The sequence below is a fragment of the Rhincodon typus genome, chromosome 17, assembly GCF_021869965.1.
Source record: "Rhincodon typus isolate 14 chromosome 17, sRhiTyp1.1, whole genome shotgun sequence".
Classification (NCBI taxonomy): domain Eukaryota; kingdom Metazoa; phylum Chordata; class Chondrichthyes; order Orectolobiformes; family Rhincodontidae; genus Rhincodon; species Rhincodon typus.
In genome coordinates, this window is record NC_063348.1 from 35,443,869 (window position 1) to 35,458,509 (window position 14,641).

General features: G+C 41.5%; 1 protein-coding gene across 2 annotated transcripts in view; it reads left to right on the forward strand.

Annotated features, from left to right (window-relative positions):
* LOC109933402 (dickkopf-related protein 3) overlaps nt 1–14,641 on the forward strand; it is a 72,418-nt gene that overhangs the window by 17,443 nt on the left and 40,334 nt on the right. The window contains exon 2 of one of the 2 annotated variants that reach the window (XM_048607247.1): nt 11,835–11,942. The exons of the other annotated variant lie outside the window; for it this stretch is intronic. Coding sequence (XP_048463204.1) covers nt 11,880–11,942 — 63 coding nt within the window. The 5' untranslated portion in view covers nt 11,835–11,879. The remainder of the gene's footprint in view (nt 1–11,834; nt 11,943–14,641) is intronic. 2 annotated transcript variants of the gene reach the window in all.

Genomic DNA, 14,641 nt, shown 5'->3' on the forward strand with positions numbered 1-14,641 from the left:
GACTCCAGACTCACAGCAATCTGCCAGCCTTGCCTGGTCTGGCCTACGTGTGACTCCAGACTCACAGCAATCTGGTTGACTCTTAACTGCCCGTTGAAGTTGCCTAGACATGCAGTTCAAGAGCAATTAGGTATGGGCAACAAATGCTGGCCTTACATCCTTTCAAAAATATTTTTAAAAACACCCATTTCAGATGAGTGGACAAAGAAATGTTTTACAAAAACCTTTCCTCCCATACTCAGAGACCCATGACATTTGGGACATTTCTGGGCTGGCTCCCTAGTGTAATCCCAAACTAATCCTACTGATTTCCGCTATCCCTATGTCCTGTATCAATCTCACGCATGCCCCACCGGCCCCACACTCTCCCTATAGCTCTGAATCACAGCCATACTAATCCTTTTACTTGCTCTTTCCCCATAGCCCTGTATAAATCCCAAACTGATCCCACTGCCCCACTCTGTTCCTATATCCCTGTAATCTAATCCCACTGTCTGGTACTCTCCCTACAGTCCTGTATCAATCCCAAACTAATCCTATCGCCCCACTCTCTTCCTTTATCCCTGTAACTTAATCCCACTGCCTCGTACTCTCCACACAGCTCTGTATCAATCTCCACTCTCACCACACCCTTCAAAGATACGTGGATTTTGCCTCCATCATTCCCTGTGATTAACCATTCTGTGCTCCAATGTCCCTTGTGCAAAGATGTTTCTTTCCAACTCTCTTTGCCTCCTGTTTATGATGATTTGGAAAAGAAATCGAAGGCTTCTCACCAGTTACGGAAGCTCAAACCCACAATACTGTGAGAACCCACAATACTTAGAGCGAGAAAATGCCGTTGTAATGATGGAGTTGAGCTCAGGATCAAGCAGGCAAAGAACACTCTATATAGTCTGAGGTAACAGGGATAGAGCTGGAGGCGAGCAGGTATTGGCAGGAGTTAAGAAGTGTGCTACCCATCAAACAGGAGGACAGTATGTCCCAACCAAGAGGTGTGCAAGTCTTCACACTGAAGAGAGAGAGAGACGGAGACGTGCCTCAGCAGGTCACCCCTGGCAAACTGAAGACACAGCTGCTGTCTGCCTCATAAAAAACATTTATAACTCACCATCAACAGCAGCATCACTTCCCTCGTTGATCAAACCTTGGAGCAAGAAAAAGCACTGAAAGTGCCTTTGCGCTGAACAGATAGAAAACGCAATTTGTGACGCAGCCCTTAGAAAGTCCAGAGAAAAATGAAAGACAATCTTCTTCATGTGGAAGAGAAGCTAGGAAAGTAATTTCTCCTTTTATACCATTGTTCCTCCTCTTTAAGAGTTGCTGTCTTGTTTAGGGAGTCTGCTTTCACTCAGGATAAACACTGATACTACCTTTGCATCCTTGTATATGGATAAAGCGTGTGTTGGTCCTGCTTCTTGGTAGAAGTAAAAATAAAACTTTGTTACTGAGGGCTCTTGTGTACAGTGGTTGTGTCTCTACCTCTGAACCAGTAGGCCTGGGTTCAAGTCTCACCTGCTCTATAGGTGTGTGACATCAGGTTAATTAAAAATATCTATGATTTATTTACATCATGTGACAGAAGCATTTCCTGGTTGAGCGGGGCAGGGGAGGTGATCTTTTTTGAGATTAGCCTGTTAATTTTGAAAACATTGAGTTGTGAGGAGTATCCATCTCTCTGCTGTTATTGTATTCCTCTTTGTCATGGTCTGTTGAAAGCAGATGATTTAAACAGTTCCCCATAGTTTACTACGTCAACACTTTATAGCTACCTGTAAGAAAATTCCCCAAGTGTACACATTCACATCACCTTAGTAACTTAGAGACAATTGACAGGTCACAGGATTACCGACCCTGAAAAAACTCTGCCTAGTGATTGAATTGAATGTAATTTTTTTGTGTGGGAAGCAAGCTTGTCTCTGAGTCAGGAATCTGTGATTGACGCTCCCTGTATGGAAGGAGTGCTGAACTGTCAGAGATACTGTCATTCAGGTGCAATGTTAAATTGATGCCCCAATTATCCTCTCAGCTGAATGTAAAAAGATCCCACGGCCACTATTTGAAGAACAGCTGAGGATTTTCACCATGCCCAAGCCAATATGAAGACACTGGACATCAACAAAAAGGACAGTTGATGAGGTCATTATTATTTGTGGGAGCTTGCTATGCACTAAATTTAGTGCCCACACATCAAGAGCTGCAAAGAGCTATAGACCATCCTGAGGTTCTGAAAGACAATTATCTTGAAGCTAGATTTTCTTAAACTCTCCTAATTGGATTCCAAAAAAAAATTTGGCTCATTCAACTGCACGCTCATCCTCAGCAAACGTTCCAATGATTTTCAGGACCTTATCCTCACATTCAAACAATTCCATGGCTTCCTATCATCTTACCTCACTGATCTCCCGTAGCTACTCCTCTTCCACTCATCTCACACTTCATAATGCTTTTTTTTCCAATTTATTTCTTCATGGGGGATGTGGGGCTTGCTGACTAGAGCAGTCTTTTCTTTCCATTCCTAGCTGTCCTTGAGAATGTGATGTTGAGCCACTGGGTCTAAAATAAGTATAGGTTATGAGGTCAGATTGCACAGACAAGCTTTTATTCCTTTAATAATTTAAGATTGAAGGGTTCTCTAATCGAGGTGTTTAAAAATGCTGGCACGAGTTGGCATTAGGTTGTAATGGGCTGATTAGAAGTGGGTGGGGGGGTAATGAGGAATTGAGGGCTAGGGACCATAATATTTGATGAAACAACTGATAAAAGTTTAAGAGAACTTCGGCAGGTGTTTTCAACAGCCTAGTGTAGCACTCAGCTGCACAAATGGCTGGATCTGGGGGCTGGATGATTGGATTCTGTCCAAAAATCCTTCGGAACAAAAACCCCAGATGCACTTCTCCCAAGATTCCCACTCAACTCAGGAGGAAAGATGCTGGCATAAGTGAGACATCAACTACTATTTGCATTTATACGCATTTTAACAATGGTAAAACATCCCAAGGAGTTTCACGTGACTGTTGTAAAGCAACATTTGATGCTGCGTCGCTTAGGGAGATTATAGGGCAATTGACCAAAAATAAGGATAGAAGAATATTCAGGAGGAGCGAGAGGTAGAGAGGCAGAAGTATTTCCAGAACTTAGGGCACAGTAAGCTGATCGCATACGCATCAGCAGCAAAGCAACAAATCTGAAGATGTGTGAGAGGCCAGAATTGAAGGAGCTCACAGATCTTGGATGGGTAAAGTTACAGTGATGGGAACGGATTGATGAACTGATGCGACTTAACTGCGTCTGGGATTCTGCGTCTGTGATCTCATGAACACGTGCCTGAACTGAGGGCTTAAAATGAATTCTTGTGGTTTTCTGCTCAATTACACAAGCGGTATGCCCAAGTTCCTTAGTGTGTTAAAGAGACGTATGAAAACAGTAGTTAGTAAGATATTTATGAGGAGGAGGTAAAGTCACCATAGTCCCAGAGCACCATTGGGCTGTTTTGTCAGAGAGAGAGAGAAAGAGAAAATTGGTGGTGGATTAACCTGAGGGTCATCACACCTCAGGGGCAAGGTTGAGAAAGTGGGACTTTCATGGTGATAGTGAGGAAATACTGCAGATCACCATCAAATTTCTGAAGAATTATTATTTTTCTTCTTGAACTACAAAGGAGCAACGCTCTCAAGAAGGTGAATTGTAAATGCTGACTCAGCAAATAAATGCAGATTATGTGTTTGAAAGTATAATTGGCATTTCAACGGTATTCTTCACCACCTAGGGACATCCCAAAACAATTTCCAGTCAATGAAGTAGTTCTGAAGTGTAATCGCTCTTGAAATGTAGGAAACATGGCAATCAATTTGTGCACAAAATCGTTTCCCAGTATATGATGAGCTTTCAGTCAATCCTTCTATATTTTAAAACTGCACACAAAAGGCTGAAAAATATGGATGCCCAAGGGTCACCTGACTTCTATTACAGACTGAAACCACTTTCCTGTCTCAAGAAGGAACATTCTGGACTGATCTACCTGAAAGCAATCTAAAAAGATATTATCAAACTGGGTCATTCAAAAACAAAGATGATATGTGCCTCAAACTCTCAAGGTATTAAATCAACATCACAGGAAGTCAGAACCAACATAAATAACTTTCTTTAAGAAAAGGGTCACATGATAAGGAACCCACGGTGTTGTTTGCTGTTAACATCGGCTAGAATCTACATTGCAGACAGAATTGCTCCAAAGGCCAAATAATCCAAGCAGGCAAAATAATTAATAGCAATACCTTGAAAGCAAGAGATCGCACTAGAAAATAAGAGTTAGGACTCCTCCAATCTCAAGTTCCAATTTCAAATTCACCTAAGAGCCAAACTTCTAGAAATTCAATTGCGGAAAACTTTAGAGACTGCTGAAAATTCTTTGTCTTACAAGGCTTCACCTTCAGGTTGGGGCAGGTTAACTCAGTTGGCTCCATGTTTAGCAGGTGCTAGACAATAAGAGCAGAAATAGATTATTCAGCCCATTGTGTCTGCTCGCCATTCGATGGGAATCACACTTGATCTGATAATCCTCAATTCTACTTTCTTGTCTTTTGCCCATACCCTTGATTCTCTACTGATTAAAAATCTGTCCATCCCATCCTTGAATTTACTGAGACACACAGCCCCAGCAGCCTTCTGCAGTAAATAATTCCACAGATTTAATACCCTCTGAGAGAATAAATTTCACTTCACCGCTGTCTTAAATGTGCGACCCCTTACTCAGGGATTATGCCTCTGGTCCTAGGCTCCCCCAAACAGCGAAACAAACTCTTACCATCTACTTTGTCTAGCCCCCAAATAATCTTGTGTTCCATTCTTCTAAACACCCAGCAATAAGGCCCAACCTACAAAGCCTCTCCTTATAAGAAAATCTCTCCATACCTGGAATCAATACCTGGGTGGCACAGTGGCTCAGTGGTTAGCACTGTTGCCTCCCAGCACCAGGGACCCAGGTTCAATTCCACCCTCGGGTGACCATCTGTGTGAAGTTTGTACGTTCTCCCTGTGTCTGCGTGGGTTTCCTCTTGGGTGCTCTGGTTTCTCCCACAGTCCAAAGATGTGCAGGCTAGGTGGATTGGCTATACTAAATTGCCCATAGTGTTCAGGGATGTGTAGCTTAGGTGGGTTATAGGGGGATGGGTCTGGGTGGGATGCTCTGAGGGTCAGTGTGGACTTGTTGGGCCAAAGGGCCTGTTCCCACACTGTAGGGATTCTGTGATCTGATCAATACAGTAAACTGCCTCTGGGCTGTCTCCAATGGCAGAATTTCTTTCCTTAGGTAAAAGAGACTAAAGCTGTTCACAGTATGATCTAACTACTCAGAAATAGCAAGAACTGCTGATGCTGGAGTCAGAGACAACACAGTGTGGAGCTGGAGGAACACAGCAGGCCAGGCAGCATCAGAGGAGCAGGAAAGTTGACGTTTCGGGTCAGGACCCTTCTTCAGAAAAGTTTGTGCCCATTCATTTAACCTGTCTATATCCCTCTGCAGACTCCAATTGTCATTCTCACCACTTGCTTTCCCACCTATTTTTGAGTTGTCCACATTTTCTGAAGAAGGGTCCCGACCCAAAACATCAACTTTCCTGCTCCACTGATGCTGCCTGTCGAGCTGTGCTCCTCCAGCTCCACACTGTGTTATCTCATGATCTAACTACTGCCTTGTATAGGTTTACTCTCCTTTCCCTTTGAGATAAAGGCCAACATTTCATTTGCCGTCCCTATTTCCCGCTGAACTCGTGTGTTTTTTTTTGTCATTTATACATGAGGACTCCCCAATCCCTCTGTCCTGCAGCTTTCAGCAGACTTTCTCTATTTAAGTTAACATTCAGATGCTCTATTCTTCCTGCCAAAGTGTTTAACCTTACATCTCCCCATCCCATATTCCATCTACTAAGTTTGTGTCCATTCATTTAACCTGTCTATATCCCTTTGCAGACCCTATTTATCATTCCCACCGCTTGTCTTCCCACCTTTTTTTGTGTTGTCCACAAATTTGCACCCCTTATCCCAACTTTCTGTCTTCTATTAGTTAGCCATCCTCTATCCACACATGTAAACCACCTACAACATCATGGCAAATATTTTATTCAATGACCTTACATGCAGTGCTCATCTAATTGAATTTTGGAAATCCAAATATATTGCATCCACCACCTTTATCTATCCTGCTTGCTACCTCCTCAAAGAATTCTAATCAATTTGTCAGGCATGATTTCCCCTTCATAAAGTTATGCTGACTCTGCTTGATTAATTTTTGTATGGTCTGCTGTTTCAGGCTTTATAGTAGATTCTAATATTTTCCCAATGACAGATGTTAAGATAACTGGCCTATAGCTACCTTTTCCTGTCTCCTCCCCTTTTTGAATAAGAATATTATATTGGCTGGGACTTTTCCAGAATCTAAAGATTGTTGAAATATTACTGCAGTGAATCACCTTCTCTGTAGCTACTTCCATAAATATCCTTGGATGCAGCCCAACAGGTCCAGCAGATTATGAGCCTTTAGGCCTGTTACTTTCCCTAGTACCTTTGCTCTGATGAATGTTTACTTTATTTATTACCTCCAAATTTTGCCTTTGATTGTTTAGTATGCTTGGAATGCTATTAATAAGACTTTAAACATAAGAAAAATGAATAGGAGTAGGCCATTCGGCCCCTTGAGCCTATTCTGCCATACAATGGGATCATGATCTGACATTCCTCATGTCCACTTTGCTGCCCTTTCCTCAAAACCCTTGATTTCCCCTACTGATCAGGAGTCTATCTATCTCAGCCTTACATATACACAAGGACACTGTCTCCAAAGACTCAATTATTTTCTTCTACTGTGAAGTCTGATGCAAAGTAGTTACTCATTTCCTGGTTACCCATTATTATTTCCCTAACTTCACAGTAGCTACCTTCACTTAGGCCTCTCTCCTTCTTTATGTATTTCAAGAAGCTGCCCATTTTGATATTTCATACTAGTTTCCCCTCAGTTTATTTTCTCCCCCATAAAAACCTGGTAACTCATTGTCTAACTGGCATTGTCTAATTGTTACTGAACTGGCAAATTACATATCTTATTTTCTTTTTGATTTATTCCTGAATAGTTTGGGTCTGCATGTGAGTGAACAGGAGTTACAAGGAAACGTGATTGGGTTTAAATCATAGAGGTCAATTAAATTACTTTGTTGTTTAGCTTTGCTCTACTAAAGTTACAGTATTGATAATAAAACGTTAACTTTTGTTTAAGCCATAAACTTGATTTCTGATATAAGTCATTCCTAAAGTCTGGTTAGGATCAATTGAGCAATTGAATATTTTAATTTCATAATGTTGCTAATGTAGTCATAGTGAGGCTGATTTAGTTTGGTTTGTTGTCCTTGATTACCAGATCTAAAATAGCGCGAACCCTAGAATCCACAACATTTTGTTCTAGAAAACTGTCCCAAATACAGTCTATGAATTCTCCGTCATGGCTACATTTGTTGATATTCCCGATCTACATTAGGTTTAAAGTCTCTCTTGACTGGTATACTCTTTCTTAGCATTACCTATTGATTTATTATCAGTCTTACAATCTGGCTACTGTTAGAAGGCTTATAGATTGCTGCCAGCAGTGTTTTCTGCCCCTGGTTATTGCTCACCTCCACTCATTTGGATTCTACATCATTTGATTCAAGATCATTCCTTGCTATTGCACTGATTCCATCTCTTACTACCAATGTCACCCCACCACCCTTTCCATCCTGCCTATCCTGGGACCCTGCCTCCTCACCCCGCCCCTGAGAGAGTGGGAGGCAATGGCAAACCCTCACTGACATAAAATTGCCAAGGTAACAGTTCAGGATGAAGTCTCAGTGACAAAAAGACAAGAAACTGCCTTCAAGGACAGAATATCCGACATGACAGGTATATTAGAGGGTTGTGGGACCAGAGGAAATAACAGGGGCAGGCTGTGAGAACATTTGAAAAGAAAAATGAAAATTTTAAAACCAAGGCACTGTCTTGCAAGAGTCAATATAGATCAGTGAATACATAGATGATAGGAGATTGAGACTTAAGACATAGATAGGTACAGAGTTTTAGATGACCACAAGTTTGCAGAGGATAGAATGTGGGTGGTCAACCAGGAGAGTATCAGATTAATGTGTAAGGCCTGAATTAGGATTTGCAGCGGCAAATGAACTAAGAGAGGGGAGAAATTGAACAATGTTACAAAGGTGGACACAGAAAACATTTTAGGATAACTATAGCTTTACAATTTAAAACAGACAATCTAAGTTATGTTTAAAAAAAGGTATAAAACAGCTTCCAAAATCACAACGTTGTAGGGAGAGCTCCGGGATACTCCACGAGCCAGAAAAGATAAAAAGGTATGCAGTATATCAAAACACCCACAAGATGGTAGCATCTGTTTAAGGAATACTTTACAATGAAGCTTTTCCTTTCACGTTCCCTCATCCTGAAAGCGTTACTTGTTTCAATGTTGATCATGTTAACATCCCCTCACCCCATCTGTTTTCATTTCCTTTTCTGTTTATCCAAACTGTGACTCAATGCCTAGTATTCTCACTTCTGAGTCATAACATTGCTAGTTCAAGTCCCATTCCAGAGATGTAGGCAGATAAACCAGGCTGTGATTCCGAAGATAGCACTGAGGGAACAATGCATTTTCAGAGGAGCAGTAATGAACTGAGTGGGTGCTGCACTCTCAGGGCAGTACTGAAAGAATGCTTCATTTTGAGGGGCAGTGCTGTCAAACCCCTTCAAAAACATATCTTTCAATGTAGGGTTCAATTGTTCAGTTTTGATTATGAGAGTCTGGGAATTGATCTACATTTTTCTGTGCTTGATCAGTTAGGTCTATGACTCAGAGCTTGAGTAAAAGAAATGCTGCTAAAAGCCAGAGTTAGGATAAGCATGATTTATTCCTTCACGGGATGTGGGCATTGCTGGTAGAGCTGGCATCTGTCGTCCATTTCTAATTGGCCTTCAACTGGGTGGCTTGCTGGGTTATTTCAGAGGACAGGCAAGAGTCAACCATATTGCGGTGGGTCTGGAGTGATGTGTTCCAGACTCTGAACAGAAAGCTTAATTCCTTCCCAAAAGGGTATTATGGCAAACCATACAGGGTTTTACATCAATTGGTGATGGTCACTATTATTGAAACTATTTTAAAACTCACAAAATAATCTGTTGCACACACAGAAACTAGCATCATCTCTGTGTTCCTCATATAAATGTACAACCAATATCATCTTGCCTTTTTCTAAACTCCAGACAGTATAAATCCAATTCACTCAGCTCGCTTGTCATGAGATGTTGCTCATCCGAAGAATCAATTTCATGAATTGCCTCCAGTGCAAATATATCCTTCCTTAAACATGGAGACCATAACTGCAACAGTATTCCAGGTGTGGTCAGTCTCAAGGCCCTGTGCAACTGTAGCAAGACTTGCTTTTTCTTGTTCTGCAATCAAGGCCAATATGACATTTTCCTTCATCATTTGCTTGTTGCATCTGCCTGGTAATTTTTTGTATTTGAGTAAACCCAAGTCACTCTGAACAACAACATTAAAAGGTTTGAAACATTTCAAAATACTCTTAATACCAAATTTCCACATTATCCACATTATGTTGCCTGCTCACTTAACCTCTCCACATCTCTTTCATCTTCTTCGATCATCTGTATTCCTGCCTATCTTTGCATTGTCAACAAATTAGATATGTAACTCTTCATCGCCTTGTTGAAGTCATTAATAAAGATTGTAAATAGCTGAGGCTGCAGTACTGCTTCTTGTGTCATTCCACTAATCACAGTCTGTCTTGTATTATCTTACTCTCGGCATTCTGTCCATTAAGCAATCCTCTCTCCGCGCTACAATTTTACCCAGAATCCCATGATCCAGTATCTTAAAGTGCTGCATTGTCAGCGGCAAGATTAATAGATTACTGCACTGCACTACAATATAGATGGAGTGCTTAGCAGTGTGAGGGGCAGTACTTATGGAGTGTTGCACTGTCAGGGGCACATGTCCTGAGGGAGTGCTCAACTGATGGAGGGTGAGTGCTGAGGGTGTATTCAACATCAGAGAGACAGCACTGGGCAAACACTGCATTTTCAGAGTGGCATTTATAAAATCATGAGGGGCATTGATTGGGTGGATATCCAAGGTCTTTATTCCCAGGGTAGGGGAGTCCAAAACTAGAGGGCATAGGTTAAAGATGACAGGGGAAAGATTTTAAAAGCACCTGAAGGCTAACTTTTTCACACAGAGGGCAGTGCATGTATGGAACAAGCTGCCACAGGAAGTTTGGTGGAGGTGGGTATAATTACAACATTTAATAGGCATCTGGATGGGGATCTAAATGGGAAGCGTTTAGAGAGATATGGACCAAATGACTGCAAATGGGACGAGGTCAGATTGGGAAGTCCGATTTGCATGGATAATTGGACCGAAGGCTCTGTTTCTACGCTGTATGAGTCTATGACTGCTGCCCTGTGAGTGGGGAAATAGGAAGAACACTGCCCTGTGAGTGGGCAGTACTATTGGTGTGGCTGTCTTTCAAAACAATGGCTTCACTTAACCTCTCAGGCAGGTGTACAAGTTTCCAGGGCACTACTTTAAAACAAAAAGCAGGAAGCCTGACCAACGTTTATTTTTTGAAACAATATCATTAAGCTCGATTTAAGTTAGATTTCATCACTGTTTGTGGGATTTCATTGTATACATTGGCTACCATACTTTGTTGCTTAGCAAAATTACTTAATTCCCTTTGAAGTGCAGTGGAACGTCCTGAAGTTGTGAAAAGTGAAATACAAATGCAACCAAAAAGCATGCATTCACATAGCACGTTATCGTAAAACATCTCAATACACTTCACAGGAGTATTATCCAAGAAACAGTTGATAGTAAGCCACATGAGAAGCCATACAAAATCAAATGCCCAAAAACTTGGTCAAAGACCATTAAATACCAAAGAAATAGGAACAGAATGAGACCATTCAGCCCGTCATATGAGTTCTGCCATTCTATGAGATCATGGTTAATAATCATCTTCAACACCATTTTCTGCACTGTCCCTGTTATCCCTTGAAGTCTTTAACACCTAGAAATCTATCAATCTATGTCTTGAACATATTTAACGACGGAGCCTCCATAGCCATCCCGGGCAAAGAATTCCAGAGATTCCCCAATCACTGAATGAAGAAATCTTAGTCCCAAGTGGTTTCCCTTTCACTTTGAGTGTGACACCTGATTCTAGACCTGCAACCCTACCCCTGATCCAAGCCAAAGGAAACGTCCTTTCAGCATCCACCCATTCAAGCTCTGTACAAATTCTGCAAGTTCGAATAAGATCAAGGAAATTAAAAAAAACTTAAAGAATGAAAGAAAGAAAGTTAGTGAAACTTAAAAAAGTAATGGAGGGAATTTTTAGGGCTTAGCCATCTGAAGACATGGATGCCATTGATAGAGCAATTAAAATCAGGGATGCTAAATGGACCAGAATTAGAGAAGTGCAGATATCTCAGAAAATTGTGGGTTTGGAGAAGGTTACAGAGATAGGAAGAATAAGATGTCATTGAGGGGTTTGAAAACAAAGATGAGAACCATATAACTGAGACGTTGCTGGACTGATAGCCAATGTAGGTCAGTAAATGAAGCAGTGGTGCTTGAAAGGGACTTGGTACGTGCTGGGTTAGAGGAAAGGTTTTAGTTGAGTTCAAATTCAGGAGGATGGAAGATGCGAATTTAACCAAGGATGTTTGCAAGCGGAGTCTAGAGGTAACAAAGACATGAATTATGGTTTCAGAGTCGATAAGCTGCGGCTGGAGTGAAGTGGGACAATGGTAAGGAGATGGAAACAGACAGCCTCACTGAGCTGGGGTTGACAGTTTTCAGCAAGGAGGCAGAATCGAAGGTAAGTCATCTGCTCACAGCCAGCCCAGCTGTCTCAGCACGGCAATCCAGAGCCATAAAACGGGACCTGCATCCAACTGGAAGTCCAGGCTGGGACATCATGAGGTGGAGTGGTTTTGGTGTGAATAGAGTCAGAATCAGTGTTGAGAAACAGGGTCCACATTAGGAGGAAAACCAGCAGATTCTCTCTGGGCCTCTTTCTTATTTTCCAACAGAGATCCATTTGCCCCTCAAAATTTCCTGTGTAAAGGTATGCAATGGGTCATTCGGCCCATCAGAATCTCACCAGCTGAGTACAAGTTCCATCCCAGAAAAGTCATTCCCAGAGAGAGGCATTAGTCAGTCGGAGGAACTGTATTGTGGAAAGTGTAAGACTTGCATTTCCTTAGCACCTGTTGCAACCATTAGATGTCCCAAAGAGCTTCACAGCCAATGAAATACTTCCTGAAGTGTAGTCACTGAGCAGGAAACATGGAAGGCACTTAAGTAACACCATTACAAAAACATTCAATGATTGTACAATTTTAATCACAGTCAAGTGCAGAAGATTCAACCTTTATTCAGACAGACAACATTTTCACATTTATATGTAGCTTTCCCTTGAATCTGTCCTGTTCCCTCAAGCACTTCAGGTCGGGAGTTCTACATTCTTGAAGTTTCTCGAGGGTCCCCCAGATTCTCCTCAAATACTAAAGAATCCAGGACATTGCTGAGGAGTTTGCAATCCCAGTAGCAGCAGATTATACACTCTGCCTGATTTTCGCATTCATAGTCCCTAGTGCTAGGTGTTTTTGAACAATGTTTATTGGATCGTTTAAGTGTCTAAGAGCAAACTTAATGGGCAAAGTGAAAAATCTTTGAATTCACCACGTTTTTGTCCATTTCTTTTCCTTAAAAATTGTTTGTGGAATCTGTGCACATGCAAGCAAGCGGATAACATATGAACATGCAAATTAGGAGCAGAATTAGGTCACTCGGCCCCTCGCACCTGCTCCAACATTCAGTGGGACCATGACCCGATTATTCCATATTCCCACTTACCCCCAATAACTTTTCACCCCCTTGGCTATGAAGAAACTGTCTAACTCTGTCTTAAAAATATTCAAAGACTATGCTCCACTACCTTTTGAGGAAGAGTCGCATACCAGCTTCGGGGAGAAGGAACAACACACACTTGTAAAAGATAATCTCAAATATTCGAGGACTTGGGATCTCCAGAAAAATGTCATCAAATAACAATAAAAATTAAGATTAATGCCACAAAGTCCAAACTTCAGTCATGCTGCCCCACTCTTTGGAATTTTGGCACTGTACAGCCATTTCCTTCATTCTTGCATGATTGAGAAATGTGCTTAAACATTTTTCACAAATTAAACACTAAGTGTCAATCCAGTTTTAATTAGAATTTACAATTATCTTGTCTGTGGGAGTTAGGCAGCTAATATTGTCTTATCCCAGTGCTCCCACAGAGGACTATACTTACAATGAGATGTATTTTAGTATCAAGCTGGTAATTTCATTCCTATTTAGAGAAATCTGGTAAATTCCTTCACTGCGACTGAGTCAAATCCTGGAAGTCCCTTCCTAACTTCACTGCGGATGTCCCTACACTCCATTGATTGCAGCAATTCAAGAAGGCAGTTCAGCACAACCATCTCCAGGACAATTAGCTACGGGCAATAAATGCTGCCCTTGCCAGCGTTGCTCACATCCCATGAACAAATATACAAAGAAAAAATGTGTAAACAGCTGCAGTCCATTGTAGGTCGACGCTCAATGCTATTGGGAGGGAATTACAAGATTTTGACCCAGTGACACTGAAGAAATGCTGATATATTTCCAAGTCAGTATGGTGAGTGGCTTAGAGAGGAACTTGCAGTGGTGTTCCCATGTATCTCCTCCCTTTTCCTTCTAGATGGAAATGATTGAGAGTTTGGAAGGTGCTAAGGAGCCTTGGTAAAGTTCTGCACTGCAACTTGTTGATAGTGCACTCTGCTGATAGTGAGCAATACATATACATTAGATAAACAAAGGGAGAAATTGCTGGAGAATCTCAGCAGGTCTGGCAGCATTTACAGAGATAAATCAGTTAACACTGAGTCCAGTGAATGTTCTTCAGAACTAGAAGCAGCTAGGAAAAGGTGGTATTTATGTTGATGGTGTTGTTTGGGTAGGGGGGGAGAGAGAGAGAGGGAGGGATAAAATGAGATAAAGTGAAAAAAGAGAAAGAGAAGGAAATCTCATGCTAAAGGAAGATTTACTATACCTTGTGATGTGATCCTTTAATATCTCTTAGAAATCTCACATCTATCATTCATCTCTCCTACGAGCTTATCTTACCCCCTTATTCTTGCAATTTTTACTAAGTTTTAATCTTTTAGAAGATGGATGATCTAATTGCCTATGTAATTTTAAGACAATTAACTTTTTAGATTTTTACCGTCACTGTCAATAACACTTCTTTAATTTCTTCAGAGATAGTAGGAACTGCAGATGCTGGAGAATCCGAGACAACAAGGTGCAGGGCTGGATGAACACAGCAGGCCAAGCAGCATCATAGGAGCAGAGAGGCTGACGTTTCGGGCCTAGACCCTTCATCAGAAAAGGGGGAGGGGAAGGGGGTTCCGAAATAAATAGGGAGAGAGTGGGAGGTGGATAGAAGAGGGATAGAGGAGAGGATAGGTGGAGAGGAAACAAACA